At 53.5% G+C, this 20,708-nt stretch overlaps 9 protein-coding genes across 9 annotated transcripts; 2 read left to right on the top strand and 7 right to left on the bottom strand.

Moving 5' to 3' along the window:
- Positions 1–372: 372 nt before the first annotated feature.
- On the bottom strand, positions 373–1,278 carry ALG3 (dolichyl-P-Man:Man(5)GlcNAc(2)-PP-dolichol alpha-1,3-mannosyltransferase; the record flags this gene model as incomplete). The annotated part of the gene is made up of 2 exons (XM_049400503.1): positions 373–921; positions 976–1,278. The coding sequence occupies 2 exons, from the start codon at positions 1,276–1,278 to the stop codon at positions 373–375; spliced, it is 852 nt and encodes a 283-aa protein (XP_049253451.1).
- A 521-nt stretch (positions 1,279–1,799) lies between these two features.
- Positions 1,800–2,391, bottom strand: J4E88_006880 (uncharacterized protein; the record flags this gene model as incomplete). The annotated part of the gene is made up of 2 exons (XM_049400502.1): positions 1,800–2,009; positions 2,059–2,391. The coding sequence occupies 2 exons, from the start codon at positions 2,389–2,391 to the stop codon at positions 1,800–1,802; spliced, it is 543 nt and encodes a 180-aa protein (XP_049253450.1).
- Positions 2,392–3,182: 791 nt separating this feature from the next.
- Positions 3,183–4,302, bottom strand: J4E88_006879 (uncharacterized protein; the record flags this gene model as incomplete). The annotated part of the gene is made up of 2 exons (XM_049400501.1): positions 3,183–4,096; positions 4,152–4,302. 2 exons carry the CDS (start codon positions 4,300–4,302, stop codon positions 3,183–3,185), a joined length of 1,065 nt encoding a protein of 354 aa, XP_049253449.1.
- Positions 4,303–4,973: 671 nt separating this feature from the next.
- On the bottom strand, positions 4,974–9,736 carry J4E88_006878 (uncharacterized protein; the record flags this gene model as incomplete). The annotated part of the gene is made up of 3 exons (XM_049400500.1): positions 4,974–9,297; positions 9,347–9,467; positions 9,523–9,736. The coding sequence occupies 3 exons, from the start codon at positions 9,734–9,736 to the stop codon at positions 4,974–4,976; spliced, it is 4,659 nt and encodes a 1,552-aa protein (XP_049253448.1).
- A 340-nt stretch (positions 9,737–10,076) lies between these two features.
- On the top strand, positions 10,077–11,531 carry ALG2 (Alpha-1,3-mannosyltransferase-like protein; the record flags this gene model as incomplete). The annotated part of the gene is made up of 2 exons (XM_049400499.1): positions 10,077–10,245; positions 10,324–11,531. 2 exons carry the CDS (start codon positions 10,077–10,079, stop codon positions 11,529–11,531), a joined length of 1,377 nt encoding a protein of 458 aa, XP_049253447.1.
- A 48-nt stretch (positions 11,532–11,579) lies between these two features.
- Positions 11,580–12,820, bottom strand: J4E88_006876 (uncharacterized protein; the record flags this gene model as incomplete). Its single annotated transcript, XM_049400498.1, has 4 exons — positions 11,580–11,744; positions 11,803–12,049; positions 12,108–12,682; positions 12,764–12,820. The coding sequence occupies 4 exons, from the start codon at positions 12,818–12,820 to the stop codon at positions 11,580–11,582; spliced, it is 1,044 nt and encodes a 347-aa protein (XP_049253446.1).
- A 557-nt stretch (positions 12,821–13,377) lies between these two features.
- Positions 13,378–14,864, bottom strand: J4E88_006875 (uncharacterized protein; the record flags this gene model as incomplete). The annotated part of the gene is made up of 3 exons (XM_049400497.1): positions 13,378–14,320; positions 14,371–14,673; positions 14,803–14,864. 3 exons carry the CDS (start codon positions 14,862–14,864, stop codon positions 13,378–13,380), a joined length of 1,308 nt encoding a protein of 435 aa, XP_049253445.1.
- Positions 14,865–15,396: 532 nt separating this feature from the next.
- Positions 15,397–16,491, top strand: J4E88_006874 (uncharacterized protein; the record flags this gene model as incomplete). The annotated part of the gene is made up of 3 exons (XM_049400496.1): positions 15,397–15,537; positions 15,593–15,642; positions 15,711–16,491. The coding sequence occupies 3 exons, from the start codon at positions 15,397–15,399 to the stop codon at positions 16,489–16,491; spliced, it is 972 nt and encodes a 323-aa protein (XP_049253444.1).
- Positions 16,492–16,908: 417 nt separating this feature from the next.
- On the bottom strand, positions 16,909–17,970 carry J4E88_006873 (uncharacterized protein; the record flags this gene model as incomplete). The annotated part of the gene is made up of 5 exons (XM_049400495.1): positions 16,909–17,127; positions 17,175–17,309; positions 17,474–17,734; positions 17,787–17,827; positions 17,892–17,970. The coding sequence occupies 5 exons, from the start codon at positions 17,968–17,970 to the stop codon at positions 16,909–16,911; spliced, it is 735 nt and encodes a 244-aa protein (XP_049253443.1).
- Positions 17,971–20,708: the final 2,738 nt, after the last annotated feature.

Raw genomic sequence — 20,708 nt, 5'->3', positions numbered from 1 at the left:
CGTGAGTATCCCTCGGGTCTCGGACGTAAGCCTTCGAATGAGACGATGCGCTAGACCAACATGTCGGAGAAGGTGGGGCTGAATTCAAGCTTTGCGGGATGGTTAGCGGGGAAGGACTTGGAGATAAGCGCGGATCGGCTGAACTATGAAGGCATGGAGATATTAGCCGGTCGACTTCTACCAGAAACTCGGTATTGTCGAACGACCGGGTCGCGCGGACGGGCGACGGATATTTGGATGTGGTAGTGTATGAGATGTATTGAGGCCTTTCGTTCGTTAATACGCGACCAAGACGAGGGCATTGCGACGGCTTAATCTCCTGGGCCATGTCCATAATATATCTCGTCATCTCTCAATGTACTCGACACAACCCTATAACTTGGACTTGACAGGCGCAAATGTGCTTCCCTGTCCACCGCCGAGAGCTTCAACAAGCTCATCGACCTTCTCCAGCACCCATGTGCATCCTTCATCGCTGACTAGCCATTTGATCCCCTCCTCTTCTCCCGCCTCAGGCTCTTGTTTCCAGGTGCCGTCTTCCCAAGCCTTCCTCAGCCCGAAGACATGACTGAGGACCTGTGGTCCAACTCCTTGTTGTGCCCTTAAGCATGTGATGGCAATCAGGCTGGTTGTTATGCGGCCCACGGTCGCTCCTTCCTTGCGGGGAGGGTCGGTGAACAGACCGCCGTATTCGCTGTTGATGATGAAGACGGGCAGATCGGGGTGTGCCTCGCCGAGTTTGTGTTCGAGTTTGGTTTCTAATGGGCGGTAGATGGCATTCCAAAGAGCGCGGCCGCGGTTGTTGATGTGCTCGACGTTGGAGGGATCGGGAAAGCGCGTAGGTTTGGTGTTTAGCTTGGAAGCGATTGACGAAGGAAGTTCGGCGCGGAAGGCGTTGAGCATGTTGATCGTGCGTGGGATCTGTATGATGTCTTAGTACGCGACGCTGTTTCCCTTGTAAGACTGGCTACTCACGCCATTGAAGCCTATGCACTTGAGACCAATTTCGCGCATGAACTCCGCTGTCGCAACGCCTTCACTCTCGGGTCTGGACGCAGTCGAGCTGTTGTATAAGGCGACCATGGACTCGGGCGAGTTCATCGTCATGGTTGCGGCCGTAGAAATGCCCAGCCATGATGGTCGCCCGAGTTTGCGCTCTGTGGCCTCTTCTTCTATCCGTTTGTACACAGCCTGGATCCTCGGTGGTGCTGGTACGGGGCCTGGGCGCGAGTGCGCGGCGTTGATGAGCGACTTGAGCGTCGGCGACAGCTTCGACATGGTGTGCAGATGGCCAATGACGCAAGAATAAAAGATAATGCGCAAAGATCACGAGACGAAGGATAAATGCTACGCAAACATCAATGGGTATCAAGGTGCAGTGCGCCGTTGACAAGGCCAGAGTATTTAACGTCGACGAACATGCCATGACGCGAAGCCGACGCCGTTCCGAGGCTCCACGTTCGGCATTTCTTCAAGTCCCGGCCATCAGGTGTTGCCCGCCAAGCCATGCTCTAGAACTCACGCCACCAACGAGCAAACCGTCGCCGTGCCTAGGGACGTTTGAGAATAATATAATAAATCAACAGAAGACATGAGAGACGAGTGAGAACTCTTCAAAGGTGTGGCGACTCAACAAAAGTGTTGGGAAGGTATCTAATTCTTGCAATTGCAATTGCAATTGCATATAGCTAAGCAATTAACTACCCAGGTCTATGGACGCAGCGCAGAAGAATGTTTCAAGGAGTGAGGGTAAGCGCTCCAGATACTGACAGCCCAGCAATCAAATACTCTCTTCCGCATTAGTTACCCCCGCCAGAGATGGTAGCATCGAACGGCTCAGCAATAGAGACCTGTCCAGCAGCCGCAGTATCCTGATCAATGTTGTTCTGGAGCTTCGTCATTTCCTCCGCAAGCTTGTCGGCAACCGTGTCATCTCCCTGAGCTTGCTGAGCCTGAAGCTTAATAACAGTAGCCATGAGCTTCAAAACCTTGTTCTTGATCTTTCCGGCCTGTAATAGTATTAGCTTTGTAGCGCAGTTTGTGTAAAAGAACACATACCTGGATCTGATCGGCTTCATCGCCAGTAGCAGCCTCGACCGCTGGATTGAAAGCCTCCTTCTCCGCATCGTTGGCGACTTGGTTGACTTCATTAAGGAAGGTGAGGTCTGCCGGGTCGATGTTTCCTGGGTTCTGCAAGTCGAGTGCTGAGAAGGCTGCCATAGCTTCTGCCTGCGCGTTTCCAGCCTGTCCGCCAGAGATCGAGATGTCGTTGTAAGTCGTGTCGGCGAGGACAGGGCCGGCCTGGCGGGCAACCACTGCGCGCTTGTTGGAAGTAGGTGCGGCGACAGAGAACGCAGCGAGCGAAAGGATGGCGAAAGATTGGAAGTACATGGTGAATATGTATGTATAGATTATTCGAGAGAAGAGTAAAAGTGATGGTAGGTACAGCGCAGCTGTTACGGTAGTAGAAAGAGGGTATGAGAAGTGAATCTACAGCGTCAAGCTGGATATTGTTTAAAGTACTTAAAGATGATTGAAAACGCTTGATGATAGTAGGAAACTTAAGACGGCGGGTTTGCAATGCGTTCTTATACAATCGCTCGACGAAGCGCAGCTGTAGGCCAGACACACCCAAAGCAGCATCTCCGATCCTGAGGTTTCGTTCATGCCGAGCTGTTCCGCCTGAGCGCCTCTCTCAGGCGCCATCTGGTACACGATCTCGGGCGTGGGGCTCTATGCGCCGACCGCCAAAACACATCGACTCAGCGCCAGGTGGAATCTTCCCACGAGTAGGAGAAATCGGCCTGAAAGTTACAAACGTTGCGCGTCGCCAAACGATGGATCGCGCAACCCTGCCAGGCCTGAGCGAAATGTTCGTTCCTGAACGGCGAGGCTGTGAAACCCTTTGGACGTCAGAACCTGCGACTGAGGCACCGCCGCGCATGAGCTTGGCAAAAGCTTAGCATGTACAGTACCTGTCACATTGCCAGAGGGAGTTTGGCGTCCGCGGTTTGACAGCAAAGAACGGCGCGCAGAGAAGCGATGATTACTGATGTTGGTGTTTGAGCGTGGTCCGTGTTTGAGGCAGGAACGGTTGGTGTGGGGCATTGCTCCCAGCTCCATGGCTTCCGCCATCAGAGTGATTTATTGATTACTTAACAACGGCCAGAGGGACGCGAGCTTCATGCTCCGCCGTCACGTCCGCTGAGCATCGCTCCCCTCTTGCGCATACGCTCCTCGATCATCCTCTTGCTGTAGCCCGTCTCATTTACACTTGAACCAGCACTGAACAGGCTCTCAGCCTTGCTATAAACCGCCTCTGTGTACTCAATGCTCGGCGCTGAGAAGTCCATGGTGAACACACTGACACTAACACCGCCGCCAGCCACAACCCAAGTCTCGCCCGGCAGGCTTGTATCGCCATTGTACGCGGCATTGATTCCAGCAGCCAAGGGGTCGACGTTATCCCACGTGAAGAGGCCGCTTGTCTCGTTGTAGACTGCCACGTCTGTGTTGGCCTCGCCTGTGAGCCTGGTCTTGACCACTGGGGGCATGGTGCTGTTGACAAGATCGGGAATGTTGACGTTGACACCATAACCCAGAGGCAGCACTTTCTGTCCTTCTGGTGTGTTCTTGATGAACTCGTTCACTACCTCGAAGGAGACCTTGGCAGCCAATGCGGCGGGGTCCGAGGCGCTTGTTACGTTGAAGTAAGGCACCGCCTTGTTACTTGCGCTGGTGGCGATCCCGGGTATAGATCGCGATACAGCAGCGAAAGTTGAGCCTGCGGTGCCACTCAGGAGCATCACGAAGGGACCGAGGTTTGTGCCGTAGTTCGGTCCGGCAACGAAGAGATCGGCTGTCTGATGCCAGTCGGGGTAGTAACGCGGAAGCACGTAGTCGAGCGCCACGAAGGTACACGCCGCAGGTGTGCCGTCGTAGTACCAGATGTTCTCGTCATTTGGATCTCTGCCGACTGCAGGTGCGCCTGCAGGGATAATGTCGTACTGGGACGCAATTGTGAGGTTTGCTGACTCTGCCCAGATGACGGTGCTGCCCTTGCCGGACTGTTGCTGCGCGGGCGCGACCACGAGCACTGGATGATGCATTAGCCTTGAGTACTCCTTGCCAAAGAATATTGAGATCTTTACCCTCATGGCCGGCATCCACCAGCAACTTGTATAGTTCCCTCAAATTTCCACTGCCAAATCCATCATCATTGCCCATGAGAATCTTGAGCGCATCCGAAGATGAGGCAAGGCCCAGTGCTACCGCAAGGGCGGCATTCAGAGAAAAGCGCATGTCGACGATTGGCTGTAGAATTGATGTGCAGGTTATGAAGGACGTAGAAGCAGCGTAACAAGCCTCCTAGCGTCTCATCAACTATTAAGAAACCACAGCTTATATACACCCTCACAGACCTAATCCGATTGAGCCGGTACCAAAATCCGGTTACGCCGCAAACCCAGAAAATGTACCGCATCTGGCAAGCATCTGGGCACCCTAATGATAGTCGCTGCAGGAACAGGAACCGAATCCATGAGCGCGGAATCTCCGATATCGTGTCGAATTCTCACCTGAGTTGGGCGCGCGCTCTGATTCGGTGTTGATAAAGATACGCGGAACGCCTCACAGCTGGCTAGGACGCGTTGGGAAGGAGGTATGCGCGTGTCGGGATAAGATACCAGGATGCATCGGAGTACGGCGATCGCGAAGTACGCTTCGCATACCCATGGCGAAGTAATGTTGGGGAAATACTTTGCAAGACTTCCCCAGTGTTGAAAGGGAAGGATCGGCGATACTGTCTGGGTGGAGGCGAAACCGAGGCTTGTGCACTAACGCGTCACCACACCCAACTTCGGAAGCAATACTTTGCATAACTAACTCGCGAGGTCTATATCACTTTTAGACACAACTCAGATTGTCAACTTGGTGGTGCCATTTCGTACTGTTGTGTTTAGGGGTTGAAGGCTCTACATAAATAGGTTGATGACGCCCGATCGGTCAGCTGAAATCACCATGCCATAAGGCTGCTCAATCAAGGCCACGTCCATTATACGATCAACATGACCCTTGAGCAAGTACTGTTGCTGCAACGCGATGGCACCTGACCTTGACGATTTGGCCGGTGGTTTCTTTGCTGAGGTACTTGCCCGGCTGTCCCTAGCATTACCCACTTGACCGGCCGGCTGCTGTAATCTCTCCGTAATGACGATGGTATCTGGACTCGGCTGCGATGCGGTATATGCTGGTTTACCTTCATCGGGCTCTAGGCCACTCACCACTGTCGATGATTCTGGCCGATTGGTGTCCCAGTAGCGGACTTTCCAGTCGGGCCCTGCTGTGAGAAGAAATGTGTGTTTCGACTCGCCTTTCTCGTCCGTTGCCTGTGTGCATATGGCTAGTGCTCGAATGCCGCGGTCCGCCGTCGAGCTAGCCGTCGGTTCGACGCTGGTTGAAAAGCGGCCAAGCATACCACCAGCTTTCTCCTCGTCCAGGTCGATGAGGGTGGTGCTCTTGGTTCCAGTATCTTTGCACAGTCCCGTACGATAGACTTCTTTGCAGATGTGCTTCTCGAAGTCCCACACAGTGACCTCACCCTGATCGCTGCCACCGCTGATATACAATCGGGTCTTCTTCAACTTGGGGAAGAAGACCTGACGGAGGCGGTGTATCGGCGAAGCACCGTGGAATACCCAAGCCTTGAGGCGAAGCTTGAACCGAAGATCCCAGAGATCGAGGACGCCATGTGAAGTTCCTAGCAGCAGCCAATGCGCTCTCTTATCAACGCAGAAGCACGTAGGGGTGCCGTGGTCCAAAGGATTGTTAAGCGTGTACAGCAGCTCCATTGTCCTGAGATCCAGCGCAATGACCTTTGAGGTATCAGTAGCTAACAAAAGGACCGATCTGTTGTCTCCATTGTAGTGTTCCGACCACACTGCACAGTCGCCCTTAGGAAGTTGATATTCGCGAAGAAGTCGAGGACGCCCGAACTTGGCACTTCCATCATGACTCTGGATGTAGTCCACGCGGACCACATGTACACTACCATCATCACCCGTTGCGACAAACGAGTAAGTCTGTTCCACAAAAACCAGACTCGTGACCTTGACATCCTCACCCAGTCTGTAAGTCTGTCGTGATCTCCGGGTAATGTTGCGCTCGAGACGTGACGTATCCCAAATCTTCACAGTCCCGTCGTCTGACCCACTGATGAAGAAAGCTTGGTCAGGCGAGACCAAGATGCGCGTCACTGCAGCAGTATGCTCGCCAAAGCTCGCCACCAAAGTGCCTTCCGGTCTCCACGGTATGCCGGCTGGCGACTGATGAGCGTCTTTGTACCTGATGGGCTGCCGCCTAATTGGAGATTGTATGCGAGGGCCAAACTCGATCTCATCCGTAGGGAAGCGCTCAAGAAGCATGGAGTCTAATAGCTTGAGAATCGCCGGATCGTTACCTGTATAGTTATGTGCATTCCTGAATCGAACTCTCATTGGACTACGGTCGTACCGTTCTGTAGCGAGAGGGGAGTTGGGAGGTCGCGATCGAGAGGAGTCTCGAACATGAGTACCGTCGACCTTCCCGAACGCGTTGGCAGATGTGGTACCAATCTCAGCCAAGGCTTTGTTTTCTCCTTTGCCGAGCAGTCCCAAAGCACTACTACGATGGCGAAGGCTGCTGGATAAATCTGTTGAGCCGACGGAATTGGATGGAGAAAGAGATGGCCGCGTGATCTGCAATGACCTTCTCCGCATGTCTGTCTCGGAAGGTGGTGAGCCAATGTTGGAATGTACCTCGTTGGAAGAAGACATTTTCGATCGCAATGGGATCGTGATACCCCTCTCTTCGCGTATCAGTCGCCCAGCTTGACTTTCAAAATGCTCGGCTAGCCCATTAGCCTCCGTAGTTGATGCATCCAGCAGAGCGTCCTTGATCGTTCGAGGTTGAATGTGCTCCTCTGGAGCGCTGGGTTTCCTAGTTTGTTCCATGACCTGACGGACGTCTTCATCAAAGAGCACTGTCTGAGCCTTAATACCAAGGTCATTCAGTACGACAACGCTGTTGAACTTGGTGGTCGGAGCGGCGAGACCATCAGAGCGTCGGCGATTGCTCACTCTCCAAATGAACTCCCGTAGAGCAACAAGCTTGAAATCGTCTTCTGCTGTCATACCGGCGTTGCGGAGTTTTCGTAACCATAGGTCGTCCTCTTCGTTTTTTGGTAGCCGCTGTAGTATCTTTTGGTCTAGTTCGCGCCCAGAGATTGTAGGTAAGCTATCCTCTGATGACCCAAAGGTGAAGGTCTGCTGCTGCCTGGCTGCAACCCAAAATTGACCCTTCTGAGCCTGCAGCGCCCAGTTCGAGGTCATATCTAAAAGCAACCGTGACATGGGTGGCTTTAACGACTCCAAAATCCGTACTTCAGAGAACTCAGAGGGTATGACTTTAAGGTAAGGTCGAATGAGATTGACCAGAATGCTGTGCGTATCGGCGACCGAAAGATATCGGGAAGCAGCTGAGATAAACTGTGCGGCTGCCTCTCGAATCCATAAGTTAGGATGCATTGTGAGGCGTGCAAGTATATCCACCAGTTCCCATGTCTTGGACCGCTGAAATAGACCAAGCTCTGCCATAGATGAAAGCGCTCTAATGGTCTTTTCCACCACAAACTCTTCCGGATCTGTTAGGGCCTGAACCATGAGCGGTAGAATGTAACCTTCCAAGCTAGCACCGCCAACAAAAACGGCAACGCCGACGATACCTTCAAAGAAGGCACACTTGAGCATCCAATCTGGGTCGTTCAGGTACGTGTTAAGATGACTAAGAACGACGTCGTTGGCCCGTGGGCTTCCAAAAAAAACACACAAGTCAGAGACAGAACGTAGCATGGCTCGACGGACAGAGGCATCGCCATCGGTAAGAAGGGCTTTCGTGTGTTTCTCAAAGGCTTCCACAAGGATGCGACGATCCGAATCGAACTGGTTCCGGTGGGCGGATGAAGACATGTCGTCTTCGGTTTCGGGATCTGCATTGGGTAACGACCCCTCTGCGCGCAGAGCCTGGATCATATCCAGATACCTAGCTGCAGTGGTTGCTAGAGTACCGATACAAAACGCATACTGCATTCGAACAAGGGGACCAACGTTGGTAGAAGAGTCAGGGAGGTATGCCTCTAGACGGGGTAAGACATATTCCGGGAAGATGTAGGCGTTGATAGGAGATACAACCTGAACCATGGCGAGTATCTGTGTCAAGGTGCGCAACGCAGCAATCTTGACCTGTTCAGACTTGTCGACTAGCAATTGAGCGACGTAGGGAATCACACGGTCCAGCTTTGCTTCATCCGTTAAGCGTTCGGAGAATGCCAGGAGCAACTCCAGGCCTCGGACACGAGCGGAGGATCTAGCTGTTCCTCGCAGACAAGATACGACGATGGTTAGAAAAACCAAATTACCGTCATCGATAGCCAGACTCCGCGCGGGAGAGGCTTGGTGCTGATAATTTGGTATGTTGACGAAGAGCGGGAAGAGCTTGGCATGCGGTCTTGGAGGGGTGAATTCGGGTTTGATGAGTTCCTTTCCTTCCTCGTTGGACAACAAGTGAGAAATCTTGTCGTAGTCGCTATATATCTGGTCTATGCGCTCATCAGGCTCGCCAAGGTGTTCTGATCCGGTGGTTACTGGCTTGCGCCCTGACGATGGGTCGGTAATGGAGTACATATACTGTTGTAGAAAGCCGTAAAAGTAAGTCGGGAACACCTTGCCTTTCCAATGTGTCAGGTAGTCTTCGGCAGTCATCCGAGAATTGGGATCCACTTGTATCATGTGTAATATCAACTCGCGTATGCTGCTATCCTGGATCTTGCTGAGATGAGAATGCTCGGGATTGTATTCGCCTTGTCGGTACTTGAACAGTTGACTGAGAGAGAAGATGGGGGCTTCCAGGAATAGTTCAGCGATGACGCAGCCGACACTGAAAACATCCATGGCCCAGTTGACATCGCCCTCGCCTTCGGGTTGCTGTCCAGCAGCTAGGAATCTCTCCGGTGCAAGGTAGCAAGTGCGGCGACCGGAAAGGTCGAAGTAGAAGGAGAAGTCGGCAGGGTTGTCTTCGGGTAGATGTGCTGGCTTGTATGATGATGAGAAGTCTGCAAGATACAGCCAGTTCCAGGACGTGACAAGAACGTTTTCGGTCTTGATGTCACCATGATAGATGTTCCGCGCGTGGCAGTCTCGCACGGCGCAAAGGAGCTGAAAAGAAAGCCATTTCTTCTCAATCTCTTCCAAGAATGGACGTGTGCTGTAAGACGTTAGTGTATTGGTGTAGGTAGTGAAGTGTCAGATTATACCTCAAACGATCGTACAAAGAACTGTGAATATACTGGCGCACGAGATAACCGCAAGCTGCCGTCTCGATCACGCGGTGGTATGCAACGGCGTTGGGCACATCAGCGAGCACTTTGCGTTCATCTTGGAACAGTCAGTCAGTCCTACGTGTGGAGAATAGTGACTTTGTTAAACTCACGGAGTAGCCGTTTGACGTGTTCTTGGAAGTCGAACTGAGCGTAAGGCTTCATCACCACTCGGGCTACAACAAGACCGTCCTTGTGGCGGGCGCGCACGGCTTTCATAAAACGCGCCGCTCCGAGTGATTTCTCATATTGCAGATCAGCCAGCTCGGGCACGTCGATGTTGGCCGAGCCAGCCGAAAGCGTAGTGAGGGAGAAGCCCTGACCCATGATGGTGGTTGATGTGCGAGCGTGGTTGTGGTGCCAGGGTGTGGAGCTATATCAAGGCGCCGCGACGAACATGTTGGAAGGGGCGATGCAGATCTCACGCCGCAGCTGTTGAAGCTGTATTCACTGCTAGATGATGTTGTGTCAGACGAAACCGAACACGCACCTGGGTATTGTCGAGATGTACGTCGGGCGCGTCAGGTGCAGCATCCCAGGTCATCTTTCACCTGTCGCGCTCGCCTCGGCACTAATCCCAAAGCGGAAAGGTGTCCCGCAGCCCACTCGGTCCCATGCCGCGCCTGGCAACACGTAATTGTCGTCTCTCTGCGAACACACGACCTGCATGGCGGACACGAAAGAGCATGTCGTCTTCTTCCACCCCGACCTGGGCATCGGCGGGGCGGAGCGCTTGGTCATCGATGCCGCGGTTGGCCTGCAGAACCGCGGGCACAAGGTGACCATCTTCACATCGCACTGCGACCCGGCCCACTGCTTCGATGAGGCGCGCGATGGTAAGCCTCTACTCAGCACCCCGGAACCACGCATCGCTTCTGCCTGGCCTCGCAGCTGAGACCTGACGCGATCCAAAGGAACCCTCGACGTGCGCGTGCGCGGCAACTCCCTCGTCCCCGCCGCCTTCTTCGGCCGCTTCGCCATCCTCTGCGCCATCCTGCGCCAGGTGCACTTGATACTCCAGATCGCCCTGTTTACCGAAGAGCTCCCCAAGCTCGCGCCTTCCTCGTTCTTCGTCGACCAGCTCAGCGCCGGCATCCCGCTCCTGCGATTCCTCCAACCACGCCCGCGCGTCATCTTCTACTGCCACTTCCCCGACAAGCTACTTGCGAAGAAGGGTGGCCTACTAAAGACGTTGTACCGTGGACCCTTTGACTGGCTGGAGAGCTGGAGTACAGGGTGCAGCGACACCATTGTCGTCAACAGCAACTTCACCAAGAGCATCTTTAGCGAGGCTTTCCCCACCCTGAAACATCGTGAGCCGGGCGTTGTATATCCCTGCGTAGACATCAACGCAGGCGGGTCGGTCGAGGAGGTTACCCCGCTGTGGAAGAACAAGAAGGTGCTCCTCAGCATCAACCGTTTCGAGAAGAAGAAGGATGTAGCGCTTGCCATCAGAGCATTTGCGGGGTTGTCGCCAAAAGAACGCGAGGATGCGCGGCTTGTAATTGCAGGTGGATATGACCCCAGGGTGGCCGAGAACGTCTCTACATACACCGAGCTATGTGAACTCGCAGACTCTCTCAAGCTGAAGCACGCGACTGCTAAGACTGTCATCACCGCCCAGGCCATGCCCGACGACATCTCGGTTCTCTTCCTCCATTCCGTCCCGAATGCCTTCAAGGCCACGCTACTATCTACCTCGCGCCTCCTCGTATACACCCCACTACATGAACACTTCGGCATCGTACCACTCGAAGCAATGCTAGTAGGCACACCGGTCCTAGCTGCCAACGAGGGCGGGCCTACCGAGACAGTTATAAGCGGGCAGACGGGGTGGCTGCGAGACGTCACCAAAGTGCAGGACTGGACCGAAGTCATGCGCATTGCGCTCGAAGATGGCGAGGGCGAAGAACGGCTCAGAGAGATGGGCAAGTGGGGTAGGGAAAGAGTCATCGCTGAATTCTCGAAAGAGAAGCTGGCTGAACGACTAGAGACGGAAGTCAAAAATATGAAGTCGAAGAGCATGCGTCCGCCGCTCATGCCATTCGCTGCTGTCATACTGGCTGTAGGCCTGATGGGTGCTCTGGCTGCGGCGAGCATGGTACTAGCTCTGAAACAGTAGATACATGATCTTCAGAGGAAGAATATCATTACATGTCAACTACGTAAACTACTTCTTCGCGGCCTTGACACTGGGCACTTCGTCGTCCTTCTCGAAAATATCCGGCAAAGGCCCAATAGGCGTAATCTGGAACTTGTTGATTTGGCCATGGCTCTTGGTGTAATGCTTCTTGATGTGCTCAAAGTCTGTGGTTTCTTTGAAAGCGGGGTAGTCCTGTTCCATTCGTGTTAGCAGAAGTCCATAACGATCATTGAAAAAGGGGATAACGTACCCAGTACAGATGGCGCATCCACTTGTGAAGGTGCGGGTATCCCGATCTGATATCGCGGATATTGCACTTGAAGTGCTGAACGTACACAGGATCGAAGCGGATGATCGTGGTGAAAAGGCGGACATCGGCTTCCGTTACGTGCGGGCTTGACAGTAGATATGGCGTGGAAGACTGGGCCATGGACTCTTCCAACCGATCAAGAGACTTGAAAAGCTGCGTCACGGCCTTTGTGTATGCCTCCTCAGTGCTGCGGTCTCGTTAGTCAATCCTGCTCAACATCATGTGAGTGATTCAGAGTAACCTACGTAGCGAATCCCGACTTGTAAACACCGTTGTTCACATCGTTGTACACCCAGTCGTTCATGGCCTCGATGTCCTTCTGGAAGTCCTTGGGGAATAAATCCACCTTCCTGTACTTCTCCTCGACGAGATCGTCGAATTCGGTGTAAAGCATCCTTATGATCTCCGCACTCTCATTGCTGACAATCTTGTTGGTCTTCTTGTCGTACAGCGTCGGCACCGTGAAGCGACCTTCGTAGTCTGGGTTCTGCTCAAAGTAGATGTCGCGTAGATGCGTGTATCCTTCATGAAGCGGATCCGGTGTGGTGTTACCAGAGACTTTCTCATCGGAAGCTGCGAACCGCCAGCCCTTCTCCGCCATGTGCCAGTGGACGCTGTTGTAGGAGATGATGTCCTCGAGGCCCTTTAGGTGGCGCACGATGAGTGTGCGGTGCGCCCAGGGACAGGCATGGGAGACATAGAGATGGTAGCGACCTTTCTCGGGTGGGAATTCGGCATCGGGCTTGTTCTGGATCCAGTTTCTGAAGACGGATGTTTGGCGCTTGAACTCGCCGCTCTTGTCACCGGGTTTGACCTTATTCTGTAGTCAGTATGCTGGTGCAAAACCCAACATCCACTGAATTTGACTGTAAAGCTGGCTAACAACTTCAGTATCACTTACCCAGTCAAGGATAGATCCCTTTCCATCCTTGCCATCTTGTTGTGGTGCTTTGTCCATGGCTGCGCGACTTGAAGTAGTGGAGAATGACCGAGTATATCTTATTGAGATTGCAGAACACTTTGTAATTGTGCTGAGTCGCAAAGCGCGTGAGAACATAGAATAGCGATATAAACTTCCAGAGATGCGTTGCGGCTATATAGCTGTCATTGAAAGCAAGCAGCTGGACGATGGTGGAGACGTCATAGCTTCCTCTGGTCCCGATCTGGTGGGGCGCGTGTTCCAAGAGTGGACTTTACTCAGCATTGAAAAGCTTGACTAACGTTTGGCGTGACAAAGCGCTTCGCGATGGAATTCCGCGTTACTATAGTATGAGCAATCACAGTGTAGGGTCACCAAGACATTCAGAAAGGCTCGGGATATGGAATAAACAATCACATAGGGAGGAAGACCCAGAATTCGGGGGTATCTAGTGCTTTTGCAAGTTCGTCCAAATATGTACATGTGTAGGATGCCGTCCAGGAAATCGTTGCGCCTGAGCCATGTTTAACAAAGCGACCTTCCCAAAATCTCAATGCTACAAACTCCGAGGACAGATTATTGTTCCTTGATGCGCTTTAGAGCAGGGCGGCACCGACATTTCCCAACGTCTGCTTCGTTACTTCGTCCCTGACCTGTCCCACCTTCTTCGCCGAGTCGAGAATGGCACCCTCAATGGCTTTGAGCGCTTCGACCAGCTCACGACGCTGATCGCGTGGTGCGCTTCGACTGCCGGTCAATTGCTGAGCCTTCTCCACGGTGCCGGCCTCCATCGTTCGCAGGTGGGTCTCGATCTCGCGAATCTGGCGCTGGTAAACGTCTAGAGTACGGCCGAGCTCATCGGTGCGGCGGTTGAAGTAACCCATGAGGTCGACAGGCTTGGTCGGATCGTCATCGTCCAGAGCACTGGCCGCAGGAGTCTTTGCGCTTGACGCTGTGAGGTTGGCGTTGTTGCGGTAGTGGAACTGCGCCGGTAGTCGCTGGTTCTCAATGGCACGGAAGCTGAGGGTCGCGTCGTCGGCATCCTTCTTAACGAGACTTTTCAGGTGCGCAATGTTGGCGGAATCGTTGTCCAGGCCGACTTCAACGGTGGAAAGGAACGTCTCGATGTAGGCCACGTCAGGCGCGATGGTGTCAATCTCTTTCTCGCTGCCAGGGAGGGCCTCGCGAATCTGACTACAGAAGTTGACCTTGCGCTGGATGCCCTCGTCGAACTGCTGGATGATGTTTTGCAGTTCGGGGTGCAGGTCGTTGAAACGCGTGGTTCCTCGTATCGAGTCGAGGGTCATCTGAACGGGCTGTGCGCTTGAATTCATCTGATTTCCTCCCAGAGTAGAGCCACCGAGCGTATTCGACCTGTTCTGTGTGTTCATGCTGCCACCGAACAAAGTATTCTGCTGCTGGGGCTGAGCTTGCTGTTGAGTCGAACCGAAGAGCGAAGGGGCCGATGTTTGATTTTGCTGGGTGGAGGCGTTGTTCCCGAACAAGGAGGGTGTTGTTGTCTGCTGTGTGGACGAGGCGCTAGGACTTTCAGTTAGCTTGTGTCACCGCGAGCAGCCATGGGCACTTACAACAGTGATGGCTTTGACTGAGCGCCGCCGAAGAGGCCACCGGATTGGGGTGTGCTTTGGGGCTGGCCCTGTGCGGTTCCGCCTAATGCGCCGCCGAAGAGGCCTCCGCTCGTAGGCGCCGTTGTCGCAGGCTTGTTCAGGTTGCCAAACAGGCCTCCACTTGTAGGCTGCGAAGTCTGAGGCTGAGCCTGACCGCCGAAGAGCGAGCCCGACTGTGCTTGTTGCGGTTGTTGGGCAGACCCAAAGAGCCCGCCGCTGCTCTGGGGCTGGCTGGCCTGCTGGCCTTGGTTTGCATTGTTGCCACTGGTATCGTCAGTCTAATGCATCGAGCAGTCGTAGTTGCTGTGTGGGCTGCATCGCATGCACTCGGAATGGTAGTAGCAGAGGCTGCTACCCAAGAGAGCGCTTGGTACAGAATGTGGGAAGACGTACAAGAGACCACCACCACCGCCAGTATTGATACTCAGCGAGTTTGATCGCCCAAAGCCCGCCATTTTGTTCCCGTCTCCTTCGTTATTCTGCGTCTAACTCGTCGTCTGTTTGCGATCGTTCACGATGGCTTCGCAGGTGCAAAGTCGCGGCGTAGCTCCACTTTCTCAAGCTGAGAGACTTGAGGAGGTTATAGCGAGCGTTGAAGAACACGACGCGTGGAAATGCGCGTGGTTGACAGTGCAGAAGATGGGTCGGTATGTGAAGGACAATGCCTGCGTCTGTTTGGCGGCGCGCCAGCAACAGCACAGGCCCAAACGCGTGCAGTCTACTCGGCTAATCATTCCCTCAACCAGCAACTCAAAGAAGCTCACGTTCACTACCAGAGGCTTCGTCACTACAAAAGCCGTATAGCAAGCGGATCCCACACGCGAATTTCGTGGCAACCCAAACACCCGCAAAAAGACGAAACAGAGGCTTGCGCGAGCGCGAGCAATTGTGCAGGCACTAGAAGGAGTTGGATACACAGTAATCCCTTGGGAGGGCTCACTTACTACGGGCGCGCCATTTAGCTGGTGGACCGGAAAGAACGACACCATGGCAGACGAATCCGACGACGATCTCTATGGCGACGAGACAGCCGCGCAACAGACCAACGATGCAAAGAAAGAGGAGGACAACTCCAGTGGTGATGAGCCAATGGACGAAGAGTCGGGCGATGAAGAAGACAGCGACTCGGTATGCCGCACAAAAAGCCCACAAAGAGCTCGCGCCAGTTCTAACGAAGCTGTAGGACATCGACATCATCATCGAGAAGGCGCCAGCACCCGCCAAACCCACAGCGTAAGCTTCTATTGAGCTCCGAGCCTCAGATTCTTGCCATCACTACAGCTACTGACACGCCGGTCCAGCGCGCAAGCACCCCAAGAATCCAAAGCCATAAAGATCGAAGCACCACCCACCTCTTCGACCACGCCCTCGCAACAAGTACCCCCAAAGACCGTTCCCACAACCGGCGGCACTGTCCCTCAACTGTCCGCCTCAGCCCTCTCGGGCACCGCCTTCCCCGCGCAACGCACCTCAACTATCGATGTCAACGGGAACCCCGTCTACCCTCCACAAGGCAAAGAGATTCTCAGCGTAGACATCGATGCCGATTTAGCGGAAGAGCAGAAGATCTGGCGTCGACCCGGTGAAGACCAGTCAGACTACTTCAACTACGGCTTCGACGAATTCACGTGGGAGTTGTATCGCCAAAGACAAGTCAGTATGGCCAACACGCTGCAGGGTCAGAAGAACGACATGGCACAAATGCAGGCCATGATGGGCGGTGCGCCGATGCCTGGTATGCCCGGAATGCCTGGCATGGGCGGTGGTCCGCAGGGCAATGGGGGGCCAGGTGGTGCGCCGCCGACAGGCCCAGGAGGAGGAGGTGGCGGTGGCGGTGGCGGCGGCGGTGCTATGGGACCTGGAGGCATGAACGAACAGCAAATGCAGATGATGATGCAAGAGATGATGCAGCAAGGCATGGATCCCAGTCAGATGGACTTTGCGTCCTTTATGCAGATGGCAGGTCAGGGCATGGGTGGCTTCCCCGGTGGGCCTGGAGGTCAGCAAGGCGGAGGTTTCCAGCAGGGTCATCAAGGCGGTGGGGGCAGAGGGGGACGCGGTGGCAGGGGAAGAGGGTGGTAACAAGAAAGTTGTCAGGACATGTCTCGTCTGGACGGCAGGACAATGTAGGCTCGAGATACGATGGTACACGGCATCACGGCGTTCTGAGTATATTACTACGATACCATGGGTGGGAAACGCCTTCTGGCGCAAAGCAGTCTGTTTCAATTCTTACAGATCAATCTACTTCCGACTCAAGCGCTTCGGTGCCATGCTCTGATCACTATTGTGGTATCACCAGGCCTTCCCTATAACCATTGCACGTTGGCGCGTTCCTTCGAAGCCTCATGCAGTGCGTGCAGAATCCTCCCGTGCGATACTGTGCTTGCGTGCTGCCTCTTGCTCGTGCACGCGCAGCGCTTTGCACAGTCGTGATATGTGCTACCCATACCGTGCGTGCGTTTTAATCCTCATCAAGATTTCCGGACAACACAGCGTCTATGTCTCCATGGGTTCTCCTCCTTCGAGGATATGTGCTGGTATCCGACCTTCCGCAAAGTCTTTCTCCAGCCTCGCCATCTCGGCCAAGCTGCTTGCGTTGAGGATGGCAGCGCGCATGCGCTTCTTCTCTTCGTCGGTGTAGATGCGCTCTTTGCCCGAATCGGCACCGTTCGCGTACGAGGGGACGACAAAGCCCTTGGACTTGTTGCTCGAGATCTGGGAGAGTCAGTCAGATAAAACTTGGAGACGGTCGTGATACACACCTGGTTTGCAAGTTCTGTAGGTTCCTCGACAGTTCCGAACAGTTCCTTGGCCTTCTTTCGCTCAATATCCCGCACCTTGCTGAAATCTAGGAAGCGCACAGTCGGACAGCGCCAGATGACCCAATACCGGTAGTTCTATGTGATGTTAGCATGCTGCGCATAATAGCCTCCATCATGCGATCCTGAGCCGGCCAAATCGCAACGAGTGGCTCACCCTGCACCGTTTCCGATCCCCAGGCTCAAGTTTGCTTGCACCATTAGGCTCAAACGTTCATGGCTCAGCAAGGTCAGACACATACCTCTTTGCTTGTGACTGGGTTTCCCATCAATGACAGGTACACCAGGTGCTTGAAACCCGCCAGCGGATCCAAGTCGGCCAGCTCTGCGATTCTGTTCTTGGTAAGGACTAGTGTGCGCAGGTTCGGTATGCTCGACGAAAGGTTGGGTTGGATGTTGGAGATGCGGTTTTGCGCGAGGAAGAGCGTTCGGAGACGGGGTTGGAGCGGGAAGTTGCCGAGCTGTGCGATGTCGTTGTCGGTGAGATCTATGGCGTCGTTGTCCTGTCACCTTGTCAATATGGCGGTTTATGTTCGGAGCAATGATGCAACTCACTCGCGCTGCTCCCATGTTCTCAATCGCGGAAATCTTGTGACCTAGATTATACGATATTGATATCAACTCAGCTCTCAAGTGTAGCATCTGCTCTTTTCAACGCACCTCGCAGATCGAGTTCACGCTCCGTGAGACAGTTGATGAAGGACAGGGAATTGTTGATGAGGTCTGTTGTTAACCTCATGTTGGCGGTAGTCTGTGGTGTGTATTATGTTGAGAAAGCGGTTTAAGAGATTCGCTGCGAGCCCGGGTATCGTTCAGTGTTTTGCGCGGAGTTGCCAAAGTTGGTCGCGTAGCTAGAGCTCCATATCTTGAAATTCGTAGAGCGCCAAGAACTTCCCCGCTAGCGCCACGCTCACTTGCTCGTCGCCTGGGCACGTGCCTACACCTTCCTCTACAATCTCCCAAGGTTGCTACCTAGGTAGGAGAGCACCGCAACTTCATGCTCCAACGACAGTTTCTGTTTATCATCTCTGTGGAGAAGATCGCAATCGGGCAGAACTAGGGCATGTACGACATCCCAGGAATTAACATCGCTCCTCTCAGGGAAACAACACAGTCCACCATCAACAAAAGACGACATCGTCTAATCATAGCTTAGACTGGTTCCCAATGTCCGAGGTTTTTAATTCTGCTTCTGTTACTCATACAACTACGCTGCTGCTGTCTATAGTCCTTGAAGCTTTTTACCGCTAACACATTAGCCATATCTCGACATCGCGCAAGGCTGGACTACAAAATCAGCAGCCACGTTGCCTGATCTCATCTCTTCGCAAACCGGTGAGAAGACCGTCTATCTCTACTGTCTCACTGTCGATATGCATTTTTTTCTTCTCATCCATTGGCTCTTCTCTGCCGTCCCGACTGCGATTGGGCCCGTCTCATCCGGTGAACCTGCACGCCATCAAGACCACTCGCATATGCAGCCTGGTGGTTTGTAAATTTTTCAAAAGGCTGTATAGTGATATAGTTTCGCTGCCCGAAATCACCTCCTTTCTGACCTAGCCTTCCACATAACAAGTCGACCCAACATGCCGCTGTGCACATGCGACGACTGGCATAGAGGCACTGGAACCCGATGCGCGCGACACCGCTCTACTACACGAGCATACGCCTACAACAGTGATTCTGCCAGCAGCGGAAATCGTCACATCGGCACCCGCACTCGTCATCGCCATGCTCATTTTCCAGACGACGACAATCTACTCGCACGTTATGACCCTGGCAAGGCTCTGGTACGCTACTCGAATCATGGCAACGGCTACATATCCAATGCACAATCGAACGGCCTCGCACAGTCCGTCGTCCAAGTTCTTGAGACTTCGAGCGAGACCCATGCTCTCTCGATGGCAGAATTCTCAGTCAACCCATCTACGGGCGCATACTCTTTTTCAGCCCAGCCAAACCTCGACCGCGAACAATGCACCGTCTGTAATCAATGGTTCCCCAGCCGCTACCAGCTGGAACGTCATCAACATGAGTTTCCAGTCGGTTGTGAGAAATGCAGGGTCTGTCTGAGGCGCGACAGTGTGGTGTGGCATGCCGACATGAAAAAACACGACAGATGTTTCGTGAGAGATTGTGAGAGTGAGGTGAGAAGGTTTGGCGGTTGGAGAAGTCACTTTGTGGAGAGACATATTGTAGAGACACATTACCGAGGCTACTAGCTGTGAAAGGGCGGACAGAGTTATCGCTGGGTAGGGCATCGTTGAAGGAGAAAAGGCCGAGCTTGAGAGGCTACGACTGAGTGCATGAAGAGTGGTTCCGTGCTGATTCGATTTATGTATTTTACCTGTATTTTGATGTGACCGCAACATGGCTGTTTGTATCAGTGATATTGGCGCGATGATGATACGTGTCCACGTCAACCTAGAAAAACACTTGAACTTCTTGGAGAGCCTACATCAACATTAAGTTAACTGCCTTGCATGTTGTCATGTTAATGTGATCGCTAGACCTGTTCTTCTTTTGTTCTTGTATAAGGTAGGCCTGACATACATGATTGCAGTGACGGTGTTTGCGGGATTTTGTATCATCACCCAGTCACATTGATCTGCTTGTCCCTGCGACCCTGGGTCAGACATTCCATAGAGGCGAAGACGAAGTCACGCCGGCGGCTAGGCGGTGTGAGCTGGAGCGGTGGTTTCCGCCCCTACACAACTCAGCTAGTAATATGGTCCAACGCCGTGGGTTGGAGCTGGAGTTGTAATTGACTGGCTTGAACTGATAGAGCGTAGCTTGACAACCTCGTGATGGCTATCCGAGTCGAGGCGATGCTACCCAATATGACAGGCGGTGTGGATCATCTGAGACATGTCGACATTCGGCTCGGGGCCTCTGGTTGCGCCCTAAACGCCCGGTATTACTTCGTTGGATTCAAGAGCCTCAAGATCTCCTAGATCGCCTCACTATGCACCTGTATCTATACGGATAGATTCCACGATCGTCACCCGATACCGGCGGGGAATCCAGCAGTAGAAGGAGGCTCGGAACGTCGCGTCACGTTGTTCCGAAGACACCAATATGCGTCGATCTCTTCCCAGCTGGACAAACGACGCGTATCGCGGAGGTTGGACATCATACCACGGCGATGGAAACCGGAAGAATGCTTTGGACATGGAAGCATGTGGTCAAGCATAGATGCATAGAAATAGCAATTGCACTGCATGAGCATGATCGGTATATGGGCAGGTGAGTGGCCATCTTGAGATGTCTGAATGTGTTATCAAGATCAAGATCCCTCAATGCAAATGCACATACGCGGGCACGGTTACACGATCTCGATAAGAGCCCGTTGATTGTCCAGTAAGGCAGTGTTGACAGAGATTACCGTTTGCTGGGCAATCTCATGTTCCAATGAGAAAGCAAGGCAAGTCCCTTCCGCCCCGACGACAATCACCCGCGGAGGTGGTCCGACGCGGA

This window comes from Alternaria novae-zelandiae (genome assembly GCF_023758075.1).
Source record: "Alternaria novae-zelandiae strain BMP 2774 chromosome Unknown scaffold_14, whole genome shotgun sequence".
In the NCBI taxonomy this organism is placed as follows: domain Eukaryota; kingdom Fungi; phylum Ascomycota; class Dothideomycetes; order Pleosporales; family Pleosporaceae; genus Alternaria; species Alternaria novae-zelandiae.
Note: the sequence above shows the minus strand (reverse complement) of the source record. Positions and strands in the feature narration are given on the sequence as shown.